The 24,288-nt window shown below is 36.1% G+C and overlaps 1 protein-coding gene across 2 annotated transcripts in view; it reads right to left on the reverse strand.

Moving 5' to 3' along the window:
• Positions 1-24,288, reverse strand: part of MBNL3 (muscleblind like splicing regulator 3) — a 117,897-nt gene that overhangs the window by 61,479 nt on the left and 32,130 nt on the right. For both annotated transcript variants that reach the window (XM_015249289.3, XM_015249290.3), the window contains exon 2: positions 8,021-8,927. In XM_015249289.3, the coding sequence (XP_015104775.1) occupies positions 8,021-8,197 (177 nt within the window). In that variant the 5' untranslated portion in view covers positions 8,198-8,927. The remainder of the gene's footprint in view (positions 1-8,020; positions 8,928-24,288) is intronic.

Genomic DNA, 24,288 nt, shown 5'->3' on the forward strand with positions numbered 1-24,288 from the left:
TAGCAACAAAAAAAGGGAGGGAGAACAGTATGCTACTATTTGTAGCTACAAAAAAAGGGAGAACAAGCATGTATATATTTACTTGTATATACATAAAATATTTACGAGAGAGAGAAAACTAAACATATTACTTGGGAGGTCAACTGGCTAACTGGAGAAAAGAGACAAGAGGGAAACTTCACTGCATATTCTTTTATATATATATTTTTTACCTTTCTTTTGAGATATTCATATACCATAAAGTTCACCCTTTTAAACTATACATACTGGTGTTTTTTAGTATATGCACAAAGTTGCTACTAATGTGTAATTCCTGAAAATTTTCAAGGACTCAAAAAGAAACCCTGCAGCCAGTAGCAGTCACTTCCCACTACCCCCTCAGCCATCCTCTCCTCTCCCCCAAACCCTCTGACAACCATTAACCTACAATCTGTCTCTACGGATTTGCTGCTTTTGGGTACTTCATATAAATGGAATCATAGAATATGTAGTCTTACTCAACTGGCTTTTTTCACTTAGCATAATGTTTTCAAGGGTCCTCCACATTGTAGCATATATTAATACTTTGTTCCTTTTTAAAACTGAGGAATATTCCATTGTATGTTTTAAACCACATTTTGTTTATTCACCAATTGATGATGATTTAGCTTTTAAAATTTTTTTGAATTATTAAAATATATTACTTATTCAAAAATTAAATTTTAAAAGAAAACAGCCCCCTCATTAAAAAGGAACAAAAAGTAAAAAGCTAAAAAAAATCAAGTAAATGATTTATGAAAAAAATGTGTGGAAAAGCTTGTTTGGTGACTTGCCAGAAGGACTCACCAGACAGAAACTCTCTCTCTCTCTCTGAGTCTTTATCATAATATACCCAGCCCTACCTGATCTCCCCCACCCCCGCTACCTTACCAACCTCATCTCCAACTGCTGTCCCCCGTCATCCCTCTGCTCCAGCCACCCTGCCTTTGCTGTTGCTCCTGTCTTTGCCTGGAATGTTCTCAGACATCCCTCCGGCTCACTCCCTCACCTCTTTAACGCTTCTCTCAAGTATCACCTCATGAAGGAGGCCTTCCTGACCCTTTAATCTGAAGCAGCAACTGCTGCCATTCTCTGTCCTTTTCCTGCTTCATTCTTCTTCACATCTGACAATATGTCATCAACCTGAATATGTCTTCCTTTTTGCCTGCCCCTCCCCCATCCAGACTGTGTGCTCCGTGGGGGCCTGGACTGTCTCTAGCTCACTGCTGTCTCTAGTAGCACAGTGCCTGGCACATGATGGGTGCTCCATAGGGGCCTATCAGTGAATGAATGAATGGCTATGATCTAGATACAGACACCTATACATACATAGATAGATGTGTGTGTGTGTATGTGTATGTGTATATATATATATATACACACATATATATATATGTATATGTGTAGATAGATAAATAGATAGAGACAGATATAGAGAAGAAAGGTTTCTGGGAACACTATAAGATTCTTTCATCTCAGCTCCAGACTGTAGAGGAAAAATGCTCAACTAAATTCTTAATTTTTCTTTCAGGATTGAAGTATGCAAATGTATCTAATATCATAACATTTCTTTTATAAATTTTATAGATGATTTTGGTTTCTTTCTTTCTTTGCTGATTAGAATGAACACTTCTGTAAAAGAAACTGAACAACACAGAAAGGACTACAGTAGAACGTGAAAGCCCTCTGGACTGGAGGCGAGGGAGAGGGAGGGGAGCGAGGCGGGGAGAGCATCCTGGGCTCTGTGTCGGGGTGGGCCGGGGAAGCCGGGGAACCGCGGCTGCATTAGAGCAGCTGAGTCCACAGGCTTATCAAAATGTCCCCACAGATAAACTGGCCACATCAGACTGTCTTGCTTTGCTGTTTATATCTTTTGCCTGTTTTTCTAGGAAAACACCTTTAAGTGTTTGTATTTTTTAAGTTACGAAGCTCGTTGTGTATTAAAGAGCCTTTTGCCTGTCAAATTTGTTACATTCCCCCCCTCAATTGTTGCTTGTCTTCTAACTTTTGGGTGTTTTCTGCCATTCAGAAATGATTTTTATTGTGTGGTCAGTTCTCATAATCCTTTGCTTTTATTGTCTCTGCCTCTGATAGCATGCTTAGGTCTTCTTCACCCCGGGATTATCAAAGTGTTCCCTTGCATTTTCTTCTAGTACTATCATGGCTTGATTTTATTTTTCATGTTTAAATTTTCAGGGGACCTGGAACTGACTTGGTAAAAAGTCATGTCTCAGTGCTTATGGTGAGCCGGGCCCTGTTCAAAGCGCCTCACTCGGATCATCCCATTTGAATGTTCAGTAGCTCATGAGGTGGGTGCTAGTAGGATCCTTGTTTTCACAGGGAGGGTGGAACTTAGGAACAGAGAGGGTGGGTACTTATCCAAGACCACACAGCTGACGAAACCTGGCCCATCCGATGGTAAAGCCTACATAGGGGTTGTTGTAAGGGATAGATTAGGCTTGTGAAATTTTCTGGAATACAGTAGTCAACAGAAGGTAGAGTTTATTATTCCATTGTTCTCAGAAACAATTTCTGATGCCTGCATATTATTTGAAAAATAGTATCTTTTAAATTAAATATATTTCTGAAATGCTATTCCTTCACAAGTTATAAAAGCCTTTGGAATTCCATGGAACAAATGGTACCTTTTTTTTTAAGAAATAGTTGTCATTAAAAGAAATTTCAAAGGAGATACACCAATATGTGAAGAGTTTTACTGGGTAATGGAATTACAGGTTTGGTTTTGTAAAAATCTTTGTATATTTTTCTACAGTTTTCTAGAAAGGGTATGTTTGGATTTTTCTGATCAGAAAAAATAGCCCCGATAACTGGTATATTTTTAGAAGTCTATGAATAGGAGGAGGTCAGACAGTATCTAGATTTTTTTTTTTGATACCCTGGGAAAAGTCTGAAGCTGACAGGAAGAATAAAGGCAGGGAGAGGTTGGCTTTCGAGGAGCAGCAAGATGGAGCGAGGGAGGGAGGGAGGTGTATGACGAGGCAGGAGGTAAGGCAAGGTTTATGCAGCATACATACAATTATATAATAGCAAGAAAGTATGAAAAGAAATACATAGAAATGTTACCAGTGGTACTGGATAGTGGAGATGATATTTTATTATACTTTATTTACATTTTTTACATTTTATTTTTATTCTTATCTTCTTGTGTATGATTTAAATTTTTTCTTTTATATTTTCTTTTCCCTTCATAAAGATGAATACTTTTTAAATCAGGGGTAAATGTTATTGAATGTGAAAACAAAGGTAGAAAATCTGTTTTCTGATGTAGGAGAAGTTAGAGACAGCCAGGGGCGCTGACTCCAGCACAAGGGCCACCACCCAGGAGCAGGTGACAAGGACAGGCACATCACAGAACTTCCTGGGCTTCCCATGCTCTAGTTTTCTGTCTTTCTGGTGGCCTGTTGCTGCTACTTTCTCTGCCATGCTCTTGGTCCATTTTCTCCTCGCTACCTTTCTTGATTGGCCATAAGTAGAGAAGTGCATTACCATCACTTCTAAGATGAACACTTTCCCACATTTTGACAGCTTGGATATCGGGATACCCTTACACTCAATGGCATGTTGAGGAGATGTTGAATAAATGAAGAAGATCTTTGTCAATTTTCACAAAGGGAAAACGGATCACTTTACAGAAAAGAAACCCAGCAGACACCATCTTAAGTGATTAAGGGTAACACAGGCGCTAAGATACATCAGCACCAAGTATCCTCAAAGATGGTGCATATCATTTCTACGGTCTTCTTGACCGTATGACCTCAATCAAATCATGAGAATGCATTCAACAAACCAAAATTGCGAGGCATTCTACAAAATAACTGACCAGTGCTCATCCAAAGTGTCAAGGTCATGAAAGATAAGGAAAGACTGAGTAAATGTCACAGATTAGAGGAGACTAAAGAAACATGATAAGTAAATACAATGTGGGATCCCGGATTGGATCCTGAAGCAGAGAAAGGACATTAGGGGGGAAACTGGAGAACTTCAAACAAAGTCTCTAGTTTACTTGATTGTATTGAACTAGAGTTAATTTTCTGGTCTTGATAACTGTGCTATGTACGGTATGTAAGTTGTTGACATTACAGGAAGCTGGATGAAGGGTATGCAAGAACCTCTTGTAACATTTTTGCAACTATTCTGTAAGCCTAAAATTATTTCAAAATAAATTTAAAAAGTGAGGTTGAGCTATCAATATGTATTTGATTGGGTACTAATTCTAATTCCATGTTTCTTTCAAACAAGATTTTTGAAATGTCCAAAATAGCATTGACTTTGACTGGTCAGAGATACTTCGTTTTTAAGGTCAGTAATAGAAGACAGAGATACTTGGGTAAAATGTTATTTCCCTTGAGTCTCAGGATGACAGGTGCTGTCTAACCATCTTTAGAGTGCGGGCAGACCTCTCTGATCAAGCTGATTCTTGCACAATCCAGTGACCCTGGGGATTATGTTGCCAGGAGTCTTCTGCTCCTGGTAAAATTTCCCCTGGCAAACAGGGATGAGGTAAATATTCAGTCAAAAGTAATCAAGTTTTAAATTAGTGAAAACTGCTGTGACTAGTGATACTAGCAGAGAATATACCGGTAACTCAGGACAAATTGATCTACAAGGGTAGGTGCCCATCCATATACCAATACAACAGGTTTCACTTTCCAAAATATTATTATTTTCCTCACTAAGTTCCTATCTTTTAGGAATGTATGTGGGTTGACATGGCTGTCTCCTCACTACGCCTGCTGCTAAGACTTTTGCTGGGAAATTTTTGTTACAAAACTACTCAACGTGGTGAGTGAGGTGGGTAGGTGTGGTGGGTGTTGATCTGCCATAATTAAATAATGACAGCATTTATATCCTTCCCAGATAACAAGTGGCAGATATCACATAGCTTCAAGTACGGAGGGGAAAGTTCAAGACTCCGGGACACTATTGATGCAGAATCCATGAAGATAAGAATATTGGCTATGAAAACAATCACAGATTCTAGGCTGGTATTCTTAGTGATGATCTTCTGTTAAAGTCAAGGGACATTCACTAAAAATACCAACCTAGATCAATGGCAAATTGTAATATCAAGAAGTTGGCACAGAATGGGTTAAGCAATACCTTGGAAAGAAATTTTGAAATAAATTGTGCCAAGTAGACTAGGCAATTGAGTCAAAAACAGCTGCAAATCAACATGACATGAGACTCTTGTATGGAGCTGGAAATTAATCCACGGGCTATGCTGTCTACATCTCTATCTGAAGATGGTGCAAGCTTCATCACTGAACACTCAACATTCATGGAGTGATGGGCACAGCACTTCAGCACAATGTACAATTAGCTATCAAGCTTGCCCTCCTTATTTTCATAACATTCCCTCATTATGAGGTGAGTATAGGATATTGTTAACTATTGTGCCTATTATGAAGGCAAAGAACCAGCATCATCTGGTGGAGTACCTAGTGCTAATGGAATCCTTAAACAAACAAAAACCAAAAAACAAAACAAAAGCAGCAGCCCAAAACTCATCAAGTGATTGCTTCAGTTATTTAACCACTCATGGAAGAAGAAATTGTACATAGATACATTTCCAAAGTGTTTCAGTCATACAAACTCAAAGAGGGTAGCAAATGCAATAACTGTTGAAGTATGTTATTTGTGTGTTTTTGAAATGATAGTAGTACAACCCACGTAGGTCAGTTATTGTCAACTTGGTAAAGTTTTCATGTATATCATGGATAAGGAATAATATGAGAACTACAAAATTTTTTGCACAGATGTGAAACGGTGATGCACGTGCTATCTAAATGGCGAATTAATTAATTGTTGGAAAGGCACTGTATGTTTAAAATATTAAGATTTTCATTAAAATTTGAGAGTGTAAAGATGATGTAAATCATCTTTATCCTGTGTGACTGGTCATCAAGATTTTAACATATTTCAAAAATTATTTTAAAAACACTGGATGCAGTGAGTAGACACTGTATTTAAATAATTAAGTGGCTTATTAATATTCACTGGCCATTATCTATGTAGTCTCTGAATTAGACATTTCCCAAGCTTTAAAGTGGCAGTGCAGTATGCATTTTGTTAACAATCACTTTCCACTTTACTTTTCTTCAAAATGTTTCCATTATGGCGTTCTTTTGCCTTTAAATGGGAAAATTGATCTGAAGTATATAAATGACTAGTAAGAGCACACTTCTCTTTCCACTAGATGCCTGGAAAGACAGAATTTGCAAAGCCTGCAAGGAACTCTATATCTAAGAGTAAACCATAAAACAGTGATATTTAGCTTGAAGAACTAATATCACACTTACGGCAACTGAATTTGGACGTGTCCATTTGTAAGATAAATTTATAGTTTTAAATAATAAACTCTAAATAGACCTGTTTTGAAGAACTCCTAAAACAGCATCTTAGTTAACAGTAAGAAGATAACTTTTCATTTAATTCACTTTTATAGTCATACATGGTTTTCCACTTATGTTATCTCATTGGAATCTCCACAATAATTGTGGAAGTTAGGTAGAGAAGAATTACTCATGTTAGAGATGAAGTAACTCAAACTTTGTCAGATTAAGTAGCTAAGTATCCCAGTACAGGGGCTGGGATTCTTGAAACAACATCTGTACAGTGCCTAGTGCAGAGCCAGACATTCTATATGTACTGGATAAAAGACATCTTTTTTTCCCCCCAACTAGTCCAGTGCTCTTTTCCATTCAAGGCACTGCCCAATCTTTGATTTAAATAATACACAAAAGATTTAGATAATACATAAAATAATTGCAGATGAAACTTGAATGATAATGAAGTGAAGAAAACAGAGCAAGTCCTTCAGTCTTAATATCTGCTACAAATAAGAACAATTCAGACATTTTCAATGTTAGGAATTGCCATTATCTGTATAACTAGTTCCCATTCTTGAACTGAAATGGTCTGCAAAGAAAACTAGTATGCACAAAATAAGCAGAAGTAACTACTTAAATGGGGTATCATGATAAAATGTTTTCTGAATAAATGTTCACATGAAGGAAAACATCTCTATTAGTCAATGCAGCCATAAATTAAAACATTAATGAGGTAAACTTGGTCATGATGAGGACACAATATCAAGAAATTGAAAAGGTTCTTATTAAGCTTAATTCATTTCAACATATTTTGAAAAGAAATCTCAAATGCATCATAGCAAATCTTATTAATTAAACTAGGAACCTATAACCATTTTCACTGCTATGCTTTAATCTGTACATGTTTACCCTTAATTTAACGATAAGCATGAATAAAACATGAAAATCAGTGCATTTTTTTGTTCTGCAATCATATATGTTCTCGACATAATATCTCATCTGCCCTCATATTTTGTTTATAGTCTAGTACCTAATATTCGGGTTTGATGACCTTGGCCATAGAATTTTCCTTGTAAAATGTGCTCACAAATCTGAAATTGGTTATCAGCTGTTCAGGAAGAAAATTAAGTGAACCTCACATTGTAGTGCTATGTTCAAGTTAAAGGTTCAAAATTTACTTTGACTAAGAAAACTTTAAATGCCATCATTTTCCTCCTGGATGGTGAGATTTTTTACCTTATATGCTCTCAGTCTGACTTTCTTTATCCTGTGATTGGTATACTTTGATAACATAGATAATAAGCTGTATTTCAGGAAAGGGCTTCTCCAAGTTATATGAGGTTTATGATCTCTGTTTTAAAAATCTAAATCATACCCACAGAAGTAAAGTACAGCAAGGCTACACTCACTCCTACAAAAATTCTTGATTTTTTTTCTTTAAGTCTATTTATCTTGATCAGTGGGCTCTGATGGGTGAGCTTTAGTCTGGCTTAGTTCTACAAACACAAAGTCTAAACCCTGCCTTAAAAAACAAACAAACCAAATGGACCACTTTCATGCTATTATTAACTTTACTAATCTCAAAGCACAACATATAGTATAGAAATCAACAAGTTTAAATTCAAAATTGTGTGCATTTAGATGAGACTCACCTTTAAAGAATCAAAACAAGCCACCACACGACCATTTTCCACGTGGCAAACTCTTGGCGGATGGGCAAACTTGCAATCTGCATCAGCCCGAGAACAGGTTCCTCTCTGAAATTCTCTACAGACTTCTAAAGTCAGCCACTTGGTATCACGAACCAGGGCAACATTGACAGCCGTCATATTGAAAGCAAAGTTAAAACTCAAGTGCACCCTCTCTAGAACAATTTACTGCTGTGGTTGAAAGATTAAAAATAAATTCAAGCTAAATGTGAAGAGTAACGGGTTGCTTTGGTGAAATGCTTCTTTGTTAGCACTTAGGTCTTCATTTAAGTCAAATTCGCTCTAGTCAAACAAAAAGCCAATCCTAGAAGAAAAATTGGATCGGAATAACTAAAAATCAAATTGCAGACCAAGTCCTAAGAAGGCAACCGTAAAGGTTAAGATATTGAGTGTTTTATTTTGTTACCCTGCCGAAGTTACTTCAAATAACTAGCAGAATTTCAAAAGAATTCTGTGCTCTCGAGTTGATGTTTTCAATTATGCCTCCAAAAAGCCTGTGTTGCCAGCCACCCTTCAATTTGTGAAATGGTCTCAGATCAAGGGGAGAAAAGTTTTTCTACCTATTTCTTGGCTTTAAAGTTTAAGATTGGTAGGATGTTACAACTGTAATTTTTTTTTTTTGCTGCAAAATCGGGAGGAGGGAAAATGACTATGAAAATTGAGAATCAGAGAAAAAAAAGAATGAACAAGTTTCTGAGAATGAACTACAAGCACAGCAGGGTTTTGTTTTTTTTTTTGCAGAGGGGTGGGGAGGAGGCAGTGGTGGTGGTAGGAAGAGGGGTTTATAAAGAGACAGCTGGAAAGTGGAATCCAAGCAGCAGAGTTTTCAGAAAAGGCACTTTCCAGAAACCTGCAAGAAAAAAATAAAATAAAATTAGCTAATATAACACAATGCTTCCATTGGAAACTCTCGATGCAGAAAAGAAGTAACATATCCTCTCGAAAACAGGAAGCATCTAGATACTGACAGTTCAGCATAGTATACAGTCAGCCATTGTCATTTAAAAAGGGCACCTCTCAGTGTAGAACTGTGCAAAATAAAAGGAAGCAACCACTTCGATTTACTGTTGAAATACAAGACTTGGGCAACAACCCAACTAAAAAGAAAGAAGATTGTTTCATTTTAATTGGTCAGGGACAGAAATTCACTTGAAGGTCCACTGCACAGACACTGCCAGAACCTGACATGACAGCCCCTTACACAGTCATGATCCACCTGTGTGTCTCCAGGTTTCAGAGGCTACCAAAGACCTGTCATTAAACTGGCTTTATTATGGGCTGATTGAAGGCTTGATTATCTGCTCTCCAAATCCAGAAAACAGAAATTGCTAAGAAAATTTAAGTTGCTCCAAGAGGTAACCGTATATTTGAAATGTAGTTGTTGATGATCACATAAAAGAGTCATGACATAACTAGCTGGAGACCTACTGCAAATTAGGTAGGGGCGAGGCTATAAAAGGTGCTTCAGATCAAGAGAGAAATCCTTCGAAAAGATGCTGGATATTTTTCTGAGCATGCTCTGTTGTTAGTCTTTATGAAGGGATATTGGAACAACTCAGAAGGATGTTTCAGCCTATACAATAAGTGAGACAGAAAGCAGTGTACAATCATACATTAAATACCGTGCAGCTTGAGGGTTTGCAGTTTACAACAGTGTCAACCACCAACAATTTCTAGGAACTCAGCTGCGAAGCTAGATTAAGTGTTAATTTACTGCCATTATGCCATGAACCCATACCACAATAACAGGGATTTTTCTAAAGCAGAAGTATCAGACAAATCAACTAATTCAAAAAAAGCAGAATTAAAGTTCTTGAAAACATTTCACTGATGTTTGATGATTGAAACAATTTATTCAATACTTTTTACAGAATCTGAGTTTTCTGTTTGTACTTTCTGAATTCAAGATGAAATGCAGTATCACATCATTTGTCAGGTACCACTGGCAAATTAAGTATATAGAAAATTCATGCAAGCGTATGCATTCAAGAGCAAACATGTATTTCTCTGAGTCAATCTTCACAGAAATATTTCTAAAATGTATTATATGTAGTTCTGCCTTCTTAAAAAATACTGAACATAATTTGGCCTCTGGTTGGGGTCATACATGCATGTCCTGGGAAGTATTCTAGCTGTCCTATTTCAGTGGCAGATTGTTGATTGTCACTTCGCTTCCTGTCACGATATCTGCCATGGTGGACTGTCCAGCTCCTTTCTGGGAAACAGAAGAGCCAAACATGAATGTTGAATAAGAGCTAGTTACTCACTCTATGAGGGGCCAGGGGGCAAAGTTCAGGGCTTTCATGCAGAAGGTCTGTGACCACTGTTGTTGGTTTGAGAACCCTTTTGCAATATGTTCCATGCAGGACCACGTTCTAGAGGGTTAAGGTTGTCAGGCCAATGACCTCTGGAAAAATATTTAAAATATACTTAAAAAAATAGCCAGATGGGGGGAATGCAAATGAAAACCACAACGTGATACCGCTTCACACCCATTAGGATAGCTATAATTAAAAGAGAGGAAAATGGGAGAAATTGGAACCATCATACATTGCTGGTAGGAATGCAAAATAGCGCAGCTGCCGTGGCAAACAGGCTGACAGTTTCTCAAGATGTTAAACAGTTACCATATGACCCAGCACTTCCATGCCTATGTATATACTCAAAAGAATTCAAAGCAGAGTCTCAAAAGCATATTTGTACACTCATGCTCATAGCAGTACTATTCACAATAGCCAAGAGGTGAAAACCCACCCCAGTGTCCATTGGCAGATGAGTGGATACTCAAAATGTGATATATCTACATAATGAAATATTATTCAGCCACAAAAGGAATAAAGTACTGATACATGCTACAACAATGAATGAACCTTGAAAGCATGTTAAGCGGAAGAAGCCAATCACAATGGCCACATATTGTATGGTTCCATTTATACTAAAGATCCAGTATATAAAGAAGTTGTGGTGTATATACATATATAATAGAATACTACTCAGCCATAAAAAAGAATGAAATAATGCCATTTGTAGCAACATAGATGGACCTAGAGAGACCATACTAAGTGAAGTCAGTCAAAGACAAGTATCATATGATATCACCTATATATGGAATCTAAAAGATGACACAAATGAACTCATTTACAAAACAGAAAGAGACTCACAGACATAGAAAACAAACTTATGGTTACCAAAGGGGAAAGGGGGAGAGGGATAAATTAGGAGTTTGGGATTAGCAGATACAAACTACTATATATAAAATAGATGAACAACAAGGTCCTACAGTATAGCACAGGGAACTATATTCAATGTCTTGTAATAATCTATAATGAAAAAGAATGTATGTATGCATATATATATATAACTGAATCACTATGCTGTACACCAGAAACTAATACAATATTGTAAATCAACTATACTTCAATAAAAAATATAAATATCCAGAATAGGCAAATCATAGAGTCAGGAAGCAAATTAGTGGTTGTCAGGGCCTGGGGAAGGGGACAAAGTAGAGTAATTGCTTAATGTGTACAGGTCTCTGTCAGGGGTGATGAAAATATTCTGGAATTAGATCATGGTATCGGTTGCACTATTTTTAAAATATATTAAAATAAAATATATCCACTACCTTTTACACTTTACATAGGTGAATTGGATAGTATGTGAGTTATATACCCATAAAGCTAGTACTGCTTTAAGTCTAAAGAGACATGACAACCAAGGAAAAAAAAAGCCTCGTATGTAATGGAATTGGCTACCCTAAACTTTGTTTCTTAGATTCTTCTTAGACACAAATTTATCTAAATAGTGTTACTAAGTTGAATTTCAAGAGTAAATTAGTTTTCATACTTGTATTATGGAAAGTACTCTAAAAGTGTACATTCTGTGAATTTGTAAGTTTATATTTGAAGACGTATTCCAATTTAATCCTCTAACTAAATCATATAGGTTGCCTGAACACATTTGCAAGAAAAATAACCAAAAAGAAAAAATATATATAATCACATTTTTTCTGAGAACATAAATAGTGCTTGAGGGTCTGGAGGAAGCTTTTGCTACAGAAGTTTATCAAGTACAGAAACAAATCATAAATTTGAATTTGAAATTTTTACAAATGAAAAATGCAAACAGGAATTGGACTCTGACCATGCATTTTATATAAGGCAGGGGGAAGGAATTTTCTTCTTTTTTTAAATTGGCCTGTAACCTCTGATGGGACCCGGGCCAATTCCTCAAAACAGTTCTAGCCAGCACGTGTCCTGCTTCAGACTGGAACGATTTTTGGAGCTGGCACAGGAGAAGTTAGGTGCAACAAATAAAGACAGCTGGTGTGACAATGGAGAGGCACTCTATTGTGCAGCTCTGCTCATCTGTGCATAATAGCCAGGGAGGGGGTCTGTTTTCCCCTGTGTTTTAAACATCAACTTTGTTTGGGGGACAATACAGCTTTATCTTCACAACCTTACACTTGAGTAATAAGAATACAATGTCACTTTGCATGATTCATAGTCCTCTAATGTAGAACATAAGTTACCATTTCTTAGTACAGTTGTACTTGTATGGTATTTGCCGTTCACAAGTGCTCTTATTCCATTGCTCTTTGGTGCTCTGAAAAATACTCTAAAGCATGAGTGTTAACCCAAATACACTGATGAAGGAAGTGAAGCTCAAAGAGGTTAAATTACTTATCTGAAGTGACAAAGCCTTAAGTGGTAGAACCACGACTCAAGGCAAGGTCCTCTGGCTCCAAATCTCACGCTTAGATCCTGGCAGAGAAATGTAATCTTAAATAAGGAAAGCCAATCATTTTTGTGTAGTATTTATGATTCCTTCTCAAAATTACGTTCATGCCTCTTGCACCGCCATTTTCATAACATCCCTGCATCGTGCTGCACCAACATTTATCCAGCATCTACTATGTGCCAAGCACTGTTCTAGCTGTTGAAGAAGACTGATAAGCTCCCTGCTATCACGGAACTTTCCATGCTTATTTAAATAGAGAAAAAACCAAAGGCACAGTGAAGTGAAATGATTATGAGAGTTTATGAAGGGCCAGAAGCAGACTCTAGGTGTTCCGATTTCAACACAGGTCTCTAATTCGCCCATGAATGGTACACTAAGCACTATAACTTAAGAACACTCAAACACACACACTTAAAACACTATTGCATATAACTATTAGAGAAATGCAAACCAAAACTACAATGAGGTATCACCTCACACCAGTCAGAATGGCCGTCATTCAAAAATCCAAAAATGACAAATGCTGGAGAGGCTGTGGAGAAAGGGGAACCCTCCTACACTGTTGGTGGGAATGTAGTTTGGTGCAGCTGTTATGGAAAACAGTACGGAGATTCCTCAAAAGACTAAAAATAGACTTACCAAATGATCCAGCAATCCTACTCCTGGGCCTATATCTGGAGGGAACTCTAACTTAAAAGATATATGCACCCCAATGTTCATAGCAGCACTATTTACAACAGCCAAGACATGGAAGCAACCTAAATGTCCATCAACAGATGACTGGATAAACAACAGATGATTGGATAAAGAAGCTGTGGTATATTTATACAATGGAATACTACTCAGCCATAAAAAGGAATGAAATAATGCCATTTGCAGCAACATGCATGGACCTGGAGATGGTCATTCTAAGTGAAGTAAGTCAGACAGAGAAAGAAAAATACCACATGATATCACTTATTTGTGGGATCTTAAAAAATGACAAATATGAACTTATTTACAAAACAGACTAACAGACAAAGAAAACAAACCCGTAGTTACCAGGAGAAAAGTGGAGTGGAGGGATAAATTGGGAGTTTGGGATTTACAGATACACACTACTACATATAAAAATAGATAAAAAACAAAAGTCTTCTATATAGCACAGGGAACTATATTCAATATCTTGTAATAGCCTATAATGAAAAAGAATATGGAAAGGAATATATATATATATAACTGAATCACTGTGCTGTACACCAGAAATTAACACAACACTGTAAACCAACTATACTTCAATAAAAAAAATTTGAAAAACAGTATTGCATAGAAACGAGTCATTAAAAGGAATACCCCAGAAATTATTCACACCAAGTCTTAGTGCTCGCTGGATTCCTCTTGAGGCGAGTACTACTATTTCCATTTCACAGATGGGGAAACCAAGGTGGAGAAAGCTTAAGTAATTTAACATCCACAGCTTCATGTAGCTACTAGGTGATCAAGCCATGGTTCAAACCCAGGCATTCAGTTTCCATAAGGAGTAGTTTATTCTTGTTCATTTGATAGAAGCAAGATCTTATTTTGGATTTAGAGTAAAAATATGGGAAAACCAAATGATTTCTGTCTATTATATCTTTGGAGAGCAGGTTAATTTTTGGAATGTTTTTGTCCAACCATCAGTGTGATGCAGCTGAACTGGGAGTGGGGGTGGAGGAGATTTCACTTTGAGACACAGGAAGAAACAAGACACATCCCCGAAATACCTGTTTTTCCTTGAAAATAAAAGAACGATTTTTGACTTTTAATTAAGACTCATCTATAAGAATTCTAGATTAGACATATCATAAGGAAAAATAAAAAACATTTTTAGTTTAAAATTACATACACACTAGATTCATTATTAAGTGCTTCCTTTTTAAAAAGTAGATTACATGTTTATTTTAAGGATGCACACCTTTTCTCCTGGACATTTTCTTGTTGGTAAAACAAAAGAAAGAAATATTTTCTACTGAGATAATGGACACAGTACTTTGTTTCAGAACAGCTTGCTAGACCACTGTCAGCACCTACTTTTGCCCGACTTCCCTCGTCTCCTTTCTTTTGCCTTCCATTCACAAGGCAGCGCATAACATAGAAACATTGGCGACGCCTGGTCCAGGAGATCACAAAGATGCTATCTGGCACCTAAAGCAATATCTGAAGAGGCATTTCTTTAAATGCATTTATCAACCTCCTGAATAAACAATGAAAACAATGTTTTCTTTCTTTCCATTTTAAGCTCTCCTTACATCTGTATTACCTCGGAACTCCTTGTGGCCATTTATTTTGGCTCAACGAATATATGACACACCTGCCACATGCTGCTTGAATTGGCAGGCTGACAAGGTTTAAAAGCTCTCAAGCTTTCAGATTTGCTTCAAGTTCTAGTTCCCTCACGTGTTTTGCTTAGTGGTCCACCAATACTCCTTCTTTAGGGCATATAAGAGGTCCTCAGCACTGCAGATGGAAACCAGAATTTCACAAGCAACCTATGGAAAACTGAGGTTTCTGTTTGGAAAAAAAAAGTCTGTAAAAATAAGGATATTTTGCCTACATGCAGAACTTTTTCACTAAGTTTTTTTAAGGTTCATTGACTTTTCCTACAATATTCCCAGAGTAACAAATTCAATACATCTTTTATAAAAAGCAGGCAAATCAAGTTATTCCTTTTCATAAAGCAATTAAAGACCCACCTCAGTTCATATATATGATCATAAAAAGAAAAAAAACAGATGCTACAGCATCTCTTTCAAGCATAGCTTTAGCAACATACATGACTGGTTTTGTCAGAGGAGTTCATCTTTCTTTTAAAATATAGTTTTATCCCTTCCCACCCCCTGCCTGGGATCTCAAAATGTAGAACAGATAAACAATATTATACTGTATAGCACAGGGAAATATATACAAGATCTTATGGTAGCTCACAGAGAAAAAAATGTGACAATGAATATATATATGTTCATGTATAACTGAAAAATTGTGCTCTACACTGGAATTTGACACAACATTGTGAAATGACTATAACTCAATAAAAATGCTAAAAATTTAAAAAAATAAAATAGTATAGTTTTTAAAATAATATATGAAATTACAATAACTTGCTAATAAACACCACTGAAATATTTTAAACTCATCCAATTGAATATAAAAACAGCCTAAAACCTGGATTCGAAGCACTGCTGTTATTAAACAACACTGGTTAACTGCTTGCTTATGTCCATGGGACAGAAACCCCAGTGCCATTAAAAGATCACCAAAAAACTGGATCTAAACTTGAAGACAATGGGAACTTAACATACTTGGCAATTCAAGCCCTATAATGTTCAAGATCTGAGATGAGAGAAATATAAAATAAGTCACAAGACTGACTACATTTAATATATGCATAGTGGTTTTGCTGAAGATTCATTCAAGAAATATTTATTGGGCATCTAATATGACCTTGGTCCTGATCTAGGTGCTGGGGATACAAAGGTAAACAAGATTACATCCCTGTCATGAGAATTAGTTTGCCATGAATGGGGCTGGGAGCAGGTGGCGAAAATAAACAAAAAATCTTATCTATCATTCATTTTATAATTTAACAAATATTTATTATCATTCCCTAAAATTCAATTAAATGAGGCCTTTTAAACTGTTCATGTAGAATAACAAATGTTGGCAAGGATGTGGAGAAAAGGGAATTCTTGTGCATTATTGGTGGGAATGTAGATTGGTGCAGCCACTATGGAAAACAGTATGGAGGTTTCTTAAAAAACTAAAAATAGTTACTATATGGTTCAGCAATTCCACTCCTGGGTATATGTCCAAGTAAAATGCAAACAATAATTCAAAAAGATACATGTACCTCAATGTTCATAGCAGCCTTATTTACAATAGCCAAGATATGGAAGCAACCCACGTGTTCACCAACAGTCGAATGGATAAAGAATATGTAGCATATATGCATACGGAATACTACTCAGCCATAAAAAAGAATGAAATGTTGCCATTTGCAACAACCTGGATGGACTTAGAGGGTATTATGTTTAGTGAAATAAGTCAGACAGAGAAAGACAAATACTGTATGGTATTACTTATGTCTTGAATCTAAAAAATAAAACAAACTAGTGAATATAACAAAACAGAAACAGACTCACAGATATAGAGAACAAACTAGTGGTTACCAGTAGGGAGGGTGGGGCATGGTAGGGGATTAAGAGACACAAACTAGTGTGTGTAAAATAAATAAGCTACAAGGATATATTATTGTACAGCACAGGGAAAGCAGCCAATATTTTGTAATAACTATAAATGGACTACTATAACTTTTAAAAATTGTGAATCACTATGTTGTACACCTGAAACTTATATAAGACTGTCAATCAATTATATCTCAAAAAAATAAATCAAAATAAAATTTAAAAATGCTCATGTGGGAAGATATCAGTTAATCAACAAACATTTATTGTGTACACGAATTATATGCACAGACTTGTGTCACATGCTTCTGGTAAGTCAGACGAGCTTTAAAACACTGTTTCTGTACTCAAGAAACCTCTAGTGAGTTGGGGAGACAAGAACAACGTACTATTAAATAAAAGCAAACAACGTAGACAATTGAGAGCAAAATTCAGTCCCATTAACAACAAATGCAATGAGAGTTCTGAGAAGGGAGTGTCACTCAGGCCTGAGGTTGCCAAGGGAGTTTTTGACTAGGAGAAAGTGGAGCTGGGCCTTAAAGAATGAGAAGGACCTGGGTGAGGGTGGAGGAGCAGAGAGCATTCCTGGAAAGAGGCAGCGTGAGAATGAGGATGAGAAAAGAAGATTAGGTGCCAGGTATTTGTAGGATGGTGAGCAGACGTGGGCTGGCTGGGATGGCGGGTTCATCCTGTGGAAGAGAAATCACGTGGGGGTGGCTTCTGAAGAATCTGGAAAATGACTCAAGGAGGACCTGTTATAGAAACAGGAGCTGCCTCAAAGGCTGTAAGCAGATTTGAAACTTAGTGGCCATAGATGCAGTATGGTAACAATGACCTGCCCTTGGAAAATTGTTTTATTTAAGGAGTCCACAACACACAATCAGAGCAAAGTTTACGCATCCACCCTATTTTGGAAGAACAAAAGATGAAAGGGAAGTAGGTGAAGGTCAGAGCATTTCTGTCTAGTTTACAGGCTCTGTAAGGACAGGACAGGCAATGATTCAAGTCAGTCTGGCATGGAAAGTGGGTAAAGAAACAAACTGAAAAGTGAAGTTTCTTGCTTTCATTTTGCTCATTATATATTTATCAATGACCCCCATCATTAAGGACACATAACTGTATTCCAATTTTCTGAATTTACTCAAATGCATTTCAATCTTAATGTCTACAATGTAAATTCCTTTAAAAAAACGTAGTTGAAATTTCAACAAGGATTTTTTTTTTCCAGTTAGATTTCGTTTCACAACAAGCTCATGCCAAGAGTTAAATTTAGATAGCAACATTTTGGCTGTAATGGCACCCTGTGAATTCCTGCTACAGGACTTTAACCAGCACCCCAGTAGCTGGAAAGTATTCATGCTCCTCCCAAAGTACATACTGAATTGAACTCAGTTGAATTTTCAGGGCCAATTTACTCACTGATAAGATTTGGTTGAACATTCACTATTCACCAGGACACAAACACACACACACACACACACACACACACACACACACACAGACAAATTGGAAAACAATCAGAAGCTATCACAAAATTTTTATTTATCCTGTAAATACTTAATAAACAGCTCAAGTAACTGTCTAGTTAGACTTGTGGGTCACATAAGGATGACTATTTGTCAGAGAGGCAAACTAAAGCAGCATCTAAGTGACTTGATCATGTAAATGGATTCATCACTGTATCTAGCAGGCACCCAGTGAGGGCTTCCTTACCTGAATTCATCACTGGTACTGTGTCCAGTAAATTCAGATTCACAATCTCAGCACAAAACCTGTAATCCTTATTAGGAGCACTTATAAAACAAGTGAAGGGTAGAGAAAAAAGCTTTGTGGCTAAAAAAATTGGAAGAGGACCAAATGTACCCTGATTTCAAGGACCAAATAATTTAATACATCAATGCCAAAACTTCTAGTAGACTTGAAGGGAGTTTTCTGGGAACGTAAAAAAAAAAAAAAAACAGAAGAGGACAGAACTCTTCCAAACTCATTTACAAGGCCTGCAGTATTCTGACACCAAAACCAGCCAAGGGTGCTACAAAAAAGGAAAATTACAGGCCAGCATTCTTGATGAACATAGATGCAAAAATTCTCAACAAAATATTAGCAAACTGAATTCAGCAATATATTAAAAGGATCAGAAACCATGATAAAGTGAGATTTATTCCAGGGATGGAAGGACAGTTCAGCATCTGGAAGTCAGTTAGTGTGATACACCACATTAACAACATGAAGGATGAAAATCATATGATCATCTGCACAGATGCAGAAAAAGCATTTGACAAAATTCAACATCTATTTATGATAAAAACTCTCAACAAAGTGGGTATAGGGGAATACCGAAACATACTGAAGTCCATATATGACAAGCCTACAGCTAACATCATACTCAATGGTGAAAAGCTTAACACTTTTCTGCTAATATCAGGAACAAGACAAGGATACCCACTTTCAGATACTTTAAGTCAACATAATATTGAGAATCCTATCCAGAGCAAATAGGCAAGAAAAAGAAATAAAAGGAACCCAAATTGGAAAGGAAGAAGTAAAGCTGTCACTATTTGCAGATGGCATGATATTATGGATAGAAAACTCTAAAGACTCCATCAGAAAACTTTTAAAACTAGTAAGTGAATTCAGTAAAGTTGCAGGATACAAAATCAATACACGAAAGTCTGCTGTGTTTCTATACACTAATAGTGAGCTACCAGAAAGAGAAATTAAGAAAACAATCTTACTTACTATTGTATCAAAAAGAATAAAATAACCAAGGAATAAATTTAACCAAGGAGGTATAAGATCCGTATGTTGAAAACTACAAGACATTGATAAAAGAAGTTGAAGAAGATAGAAATAAATGGAAAGATATTCTGTGCACATGGATTGGAAGAATTAATATTGTTAAAATGTCCATACCACCCAAAGCAACATACAGGGTCAATACCATCCCTACTAAAAATTCCAATGGTTTATTTTTTTTACAAAAATATAACAAACAGTCCTAAAATTTGTATGGAACCATAAAAGTCCTTTTAGCTAAAGGAACCTTGGAAAAAAAAAACAAAGCTGGAGGCATCACAGTCCTTGATTTCAAAGTGTATTACAAAGCTATAGTAATTATGGTATTGGCATTAAAACAGACGCAAGATCAATGGAACGGAATAGAGAGCCCAGAAATAAACCCACCCATACATAGTCAATTAATTTATGACAAAAGAAGCCAAGAATATACAATGGGGAAAGGATAGTGTCTTCAATAAATAGTGTTGGTAAAATTGGACAGCCACAATGCAAAAGAATGAAATCGAACCACTATCTTACACCATACACAAAAAATTAACTCAAAATGAATTAAAGATTTGAATAGAAGACCTGAAACCATAAAACTCCTAGAACACAACATAGGTGGGAAGTTCCTTGACATAGGTCTTGGCAATGATTTTTTTTATAATTTGACACCAAAAATAAAAGCAACAGAAGCAAAAAAAAAACAAAAAACAAGAAACAAAAAAACAAGTGGGACTACATCAAAATAAAAAGCTTCTGCACAGCAAAGAAAATCATCAACAGAATGAAAAGGTAACCTAGTGAATGAGAGGAAATACATGCAAGTCATATATCTGGTAAAATTCTAATATCCAAAATATATAAAGAACTCATACAACTCAATAGTGAAAAAAACCCAAATAATTTGATTTAAAAATGGGCAGATGATCTGAATAGACATTCTTCCAAAGAGGACATACAGATGGCCAATAGATACATGAAAAGATGGCTAAACATCATTTATCATCAGAGAAATGCAAATGAAAACCACTATGAGACATCACCTCACACCTGTTAGAAAAGCTATTATGAAAAAAGACTAGAAATAACAAATGTTTGTTGAGGATGTGGAGAAAAGGGAACCCTTGTGCACTGCTGGTAAGAATGTAAATTGCTACAGCCACCATGGGAAGCAGTATAGAAGTTCCTCAAAAAATTAAAAATAAAACTACCATATGATATAGCAATCCCAATTCTGGGTATTTATTTAAATGAAAAAAACTAGTTTGAAAAGATATATGCACCTGTGTTCACTGCAGCAATATTTCTAATAGCCAAGATACGGAAGCAATCCAAGTGTCTATTGATGGATGAATGGATAAAGAAATTGTGATTATTTATATAATGGAATATTACTCAGCCATAAAAGTGAATGAAATCTTGCCATTTGTAACAACATGGGTGGACCTTAAGGGCCTTATGCTAAGTGAAATAAGTCAGACAGAGAAAGACAAATACCATGTGATTTCTCTTATATGTGGAATACACACACACATATAAAACCCAAGCATTCATACATACAGAGAACAGATTGGTGGCTGTCAGAGGTGGGGGTTGAGGAGGTGGGAGAAATAGATGAATTTTTTTGTTTGTTTAAATAAAATGAATTTTTTAAAAAGAGTTGGAATGAAGAGTTCGGAGCACAGACAAGGAGAGAATTTTTTTAACATTTTTTAATTGAGTAATAGTCATTTTACAATGTTATGTCAAATTCCAGTGTCGAGCACAATTTTTCAGTTATACGTGAACATACATATATTCATTGTCACATTTTTTTTCACTGTGAGCTACCACAAGATCTTGTGTATATTTCCCTGTGCTATACAGTATAATCTTGTTTATCTATTCTACATTTTGAAATCCCAGTCTGTTCCCTCCCACCTCCCTCCCCCTTGACAACCACAAGTCTGTATTCTATGTCTATGAGTCTGTTTCCAAGGACAGAATCTTAAAGTTCTACATTTCCCAAACTTCACACTGGCTTGAGAGTATCCTTAATGGCCTTTAAAATAATAATTCCATTTTTCTCTTGCTATTTCAGAGTGATTTACCCTGGATTGTAAATTACGAGAGTTTCTTTATAGATAAATGTAGAAAAATGTAAAATAGTCTGTCTTTTTTTTTAACATCTTTTAACAGAATTTTGGACAATTAGTGAATGCCTTTGCTACCACTAAAGGGTGTATAATGATAATACTGCCATTATAACGTCATCTTTCTGGCCTACATAGAATAGTTCTCTTCTGTCTTTCAAGGTCAGTCTCAATCTCAACAAGTCTCAGGAAAGATTACAAAACCCCCAGAGTCGAGGGGAGCTGGAAAGGATATTGCTTTAATCGTAGCATGAGAATGGAAAGGAACACCTTAGCCGTGAAATGTAACATTCATCTTCTGTAAGAATAGTTCTGTGAAAATGATCAATTTCAACTCTGGTTTGCCTTAATTAATGAGGAAATAACTTACATTTCTACTTTGGAAAGGTGTATAATTTAAATACAGATTTCAGATTCTAAAATGTAAAGTACAGAAAAATCAAGCCGACATCAAATATGAAAATACCCCAACTAACTGTAAACGTGGTCACAGCAAATTATCAAAGCCACTGAGGACCAAAGTAACCTATTGATTACTTCAACCTTGAACAGAGGCCCAGGAAGGTTCATCTACTTGGCCGAAAGGCCTGAAATTGTTAGTGTACACATGAAGAGCTCATGATCCAATTTCAACATATTTGCTATCTTGGCAACCTGTGGGTGGGCAGATTCCCAAAGTTTAACCCAATATCTTGATTCATTTAGTTTCTTTCAGGAATTTCAGCTTAATTCCTGGCTCTGGATTACTTTCACACTACTGAAAACGATAAGGGCGCTCTCTGAAGCTTTGAATCCCTGGGGAAATGCAGTCCCTCGCCTCCAACATTATAAAGATTTATTGACCCCTGTAGGTCTATGTCTTCCATTAATTTCAATGCAACTGCCTTGACACCCTTTTTCAGTTTTAGAGAACACCACCTTCTCTGCACACATGATTTTGTCCCACTTGCCCATCTACTGTAGATAAACTTTGGACTCTACTTTTCTACGATGCTCTACCTGATCTCTAATTTCTAAAACCTTTTATGTCTTATTTATTTTTTATTGAAGTATAGTCAGTTACAATGTGTCAATTTCTGGTGTACAGCATAATGTTCAAGTCATGTATATATATACACATATATTCATTTTTGTATTCTTTTTCATTAAAGGTTATTACAAGATATTGCATATAGTTCCCTGTGCTATATAGAAGATATTTGTTTTTATCTATTTTTATATATAGTGGTTAGTATTTGCAAATCTCAAACTCCCAAATTTATCCCTTCCCACCCTTCTACCTCTGGTAACCATAACATGGTTTACTATGTCTGTGAGTATGCTTCTGTTTTGTAGATGAGTTCATTAGTGTCCTCTTTTTCTTGTTTTTTTAGATTCCACATATGAGTGATACCATATGGTATTTTTCTTTCCCTTTCTAGCTTACTTCACTTAGAATGGCAATTTCCCGGTCCATCCATGTTGCTGCAAATGGCATTTTTATTCTTTTTTATGGCTGAGTAGTATTCCATTGTATAAATATACCACAGTTTCTTTATCTAGTTATCTGTCAATGGACATTCAGGTTGTTTCCATGTCTTGGCTATTGTAAACAGTGCTGCTATGAACACTGGGGTACATGTATCTTTTTGAATAAAGCCTTTTAGAATCCGAATTGGCTTACCTGCTTATAACCATCCAACCCTCCTGGCCACAGTTTGTTGCTAGCCAAGATATGTGATCTGGCATATTTCTCCTGTTAACCAAACATTTGGTTTTGGCTTCTCTTTTCCTATTTCTACATATGGAAGTCCATTTCTCCTGCTATCTTCTGGTCAGAATAAACATACATACAAACTATTCCATTAAAAATATTCTCCATATCAATTTCTAATCAATTGGGATATTGAGAATTTTATTGAGTAAAAATTCCAAAGGTGAGTTCAGAGTTCACAAAATAACCATTAAAATACAATAAAGGAGGATAAATTTGCTTTGTTGAGCAGATTTTATGATGTATTCTAAAGCAGTATCTCAGTTCTTCAAACAAATGGTTTTTTTAGATGTTAATAATAGTTAACATTTATGGAGCTCTTATTGTGCGCCAGTCACTGTCTTAAGTGTTTTATATTCATTATCACATTCAATCATCCCAATACTCTGAAGTAGAGTATTAAGGAGCAATATTAAAGTCTAATTTCAAAACAAAATCTGTCACAGATCTCAATTCTAGACTTATCACCAAATAGTGGTATTGAGTTTTTCAATATTTAAAGTTCTCAGATGTCATAATAATAGAGTCATGGACACTAATTAAAAAATCTCCAGTTTCTCAATTTTCTTCCCAGCTTCCTGTAATTACAATACAAAAGCTCAT

Source organism: Vicugna pacos, chromosome X, assembly GCF_048564905.1.
Source record: "Vicugna pacos chromosome X, VicPac4, whole genome shotgun sequence".
In the NCBI taxonomy this organism is placed as follows: domain Eukaryota; kingdom Metazoa; phylum Chordata; class Mammalia; order Artiodactyla; family Camelidae; genus Vicugna; species Vicugna pacos.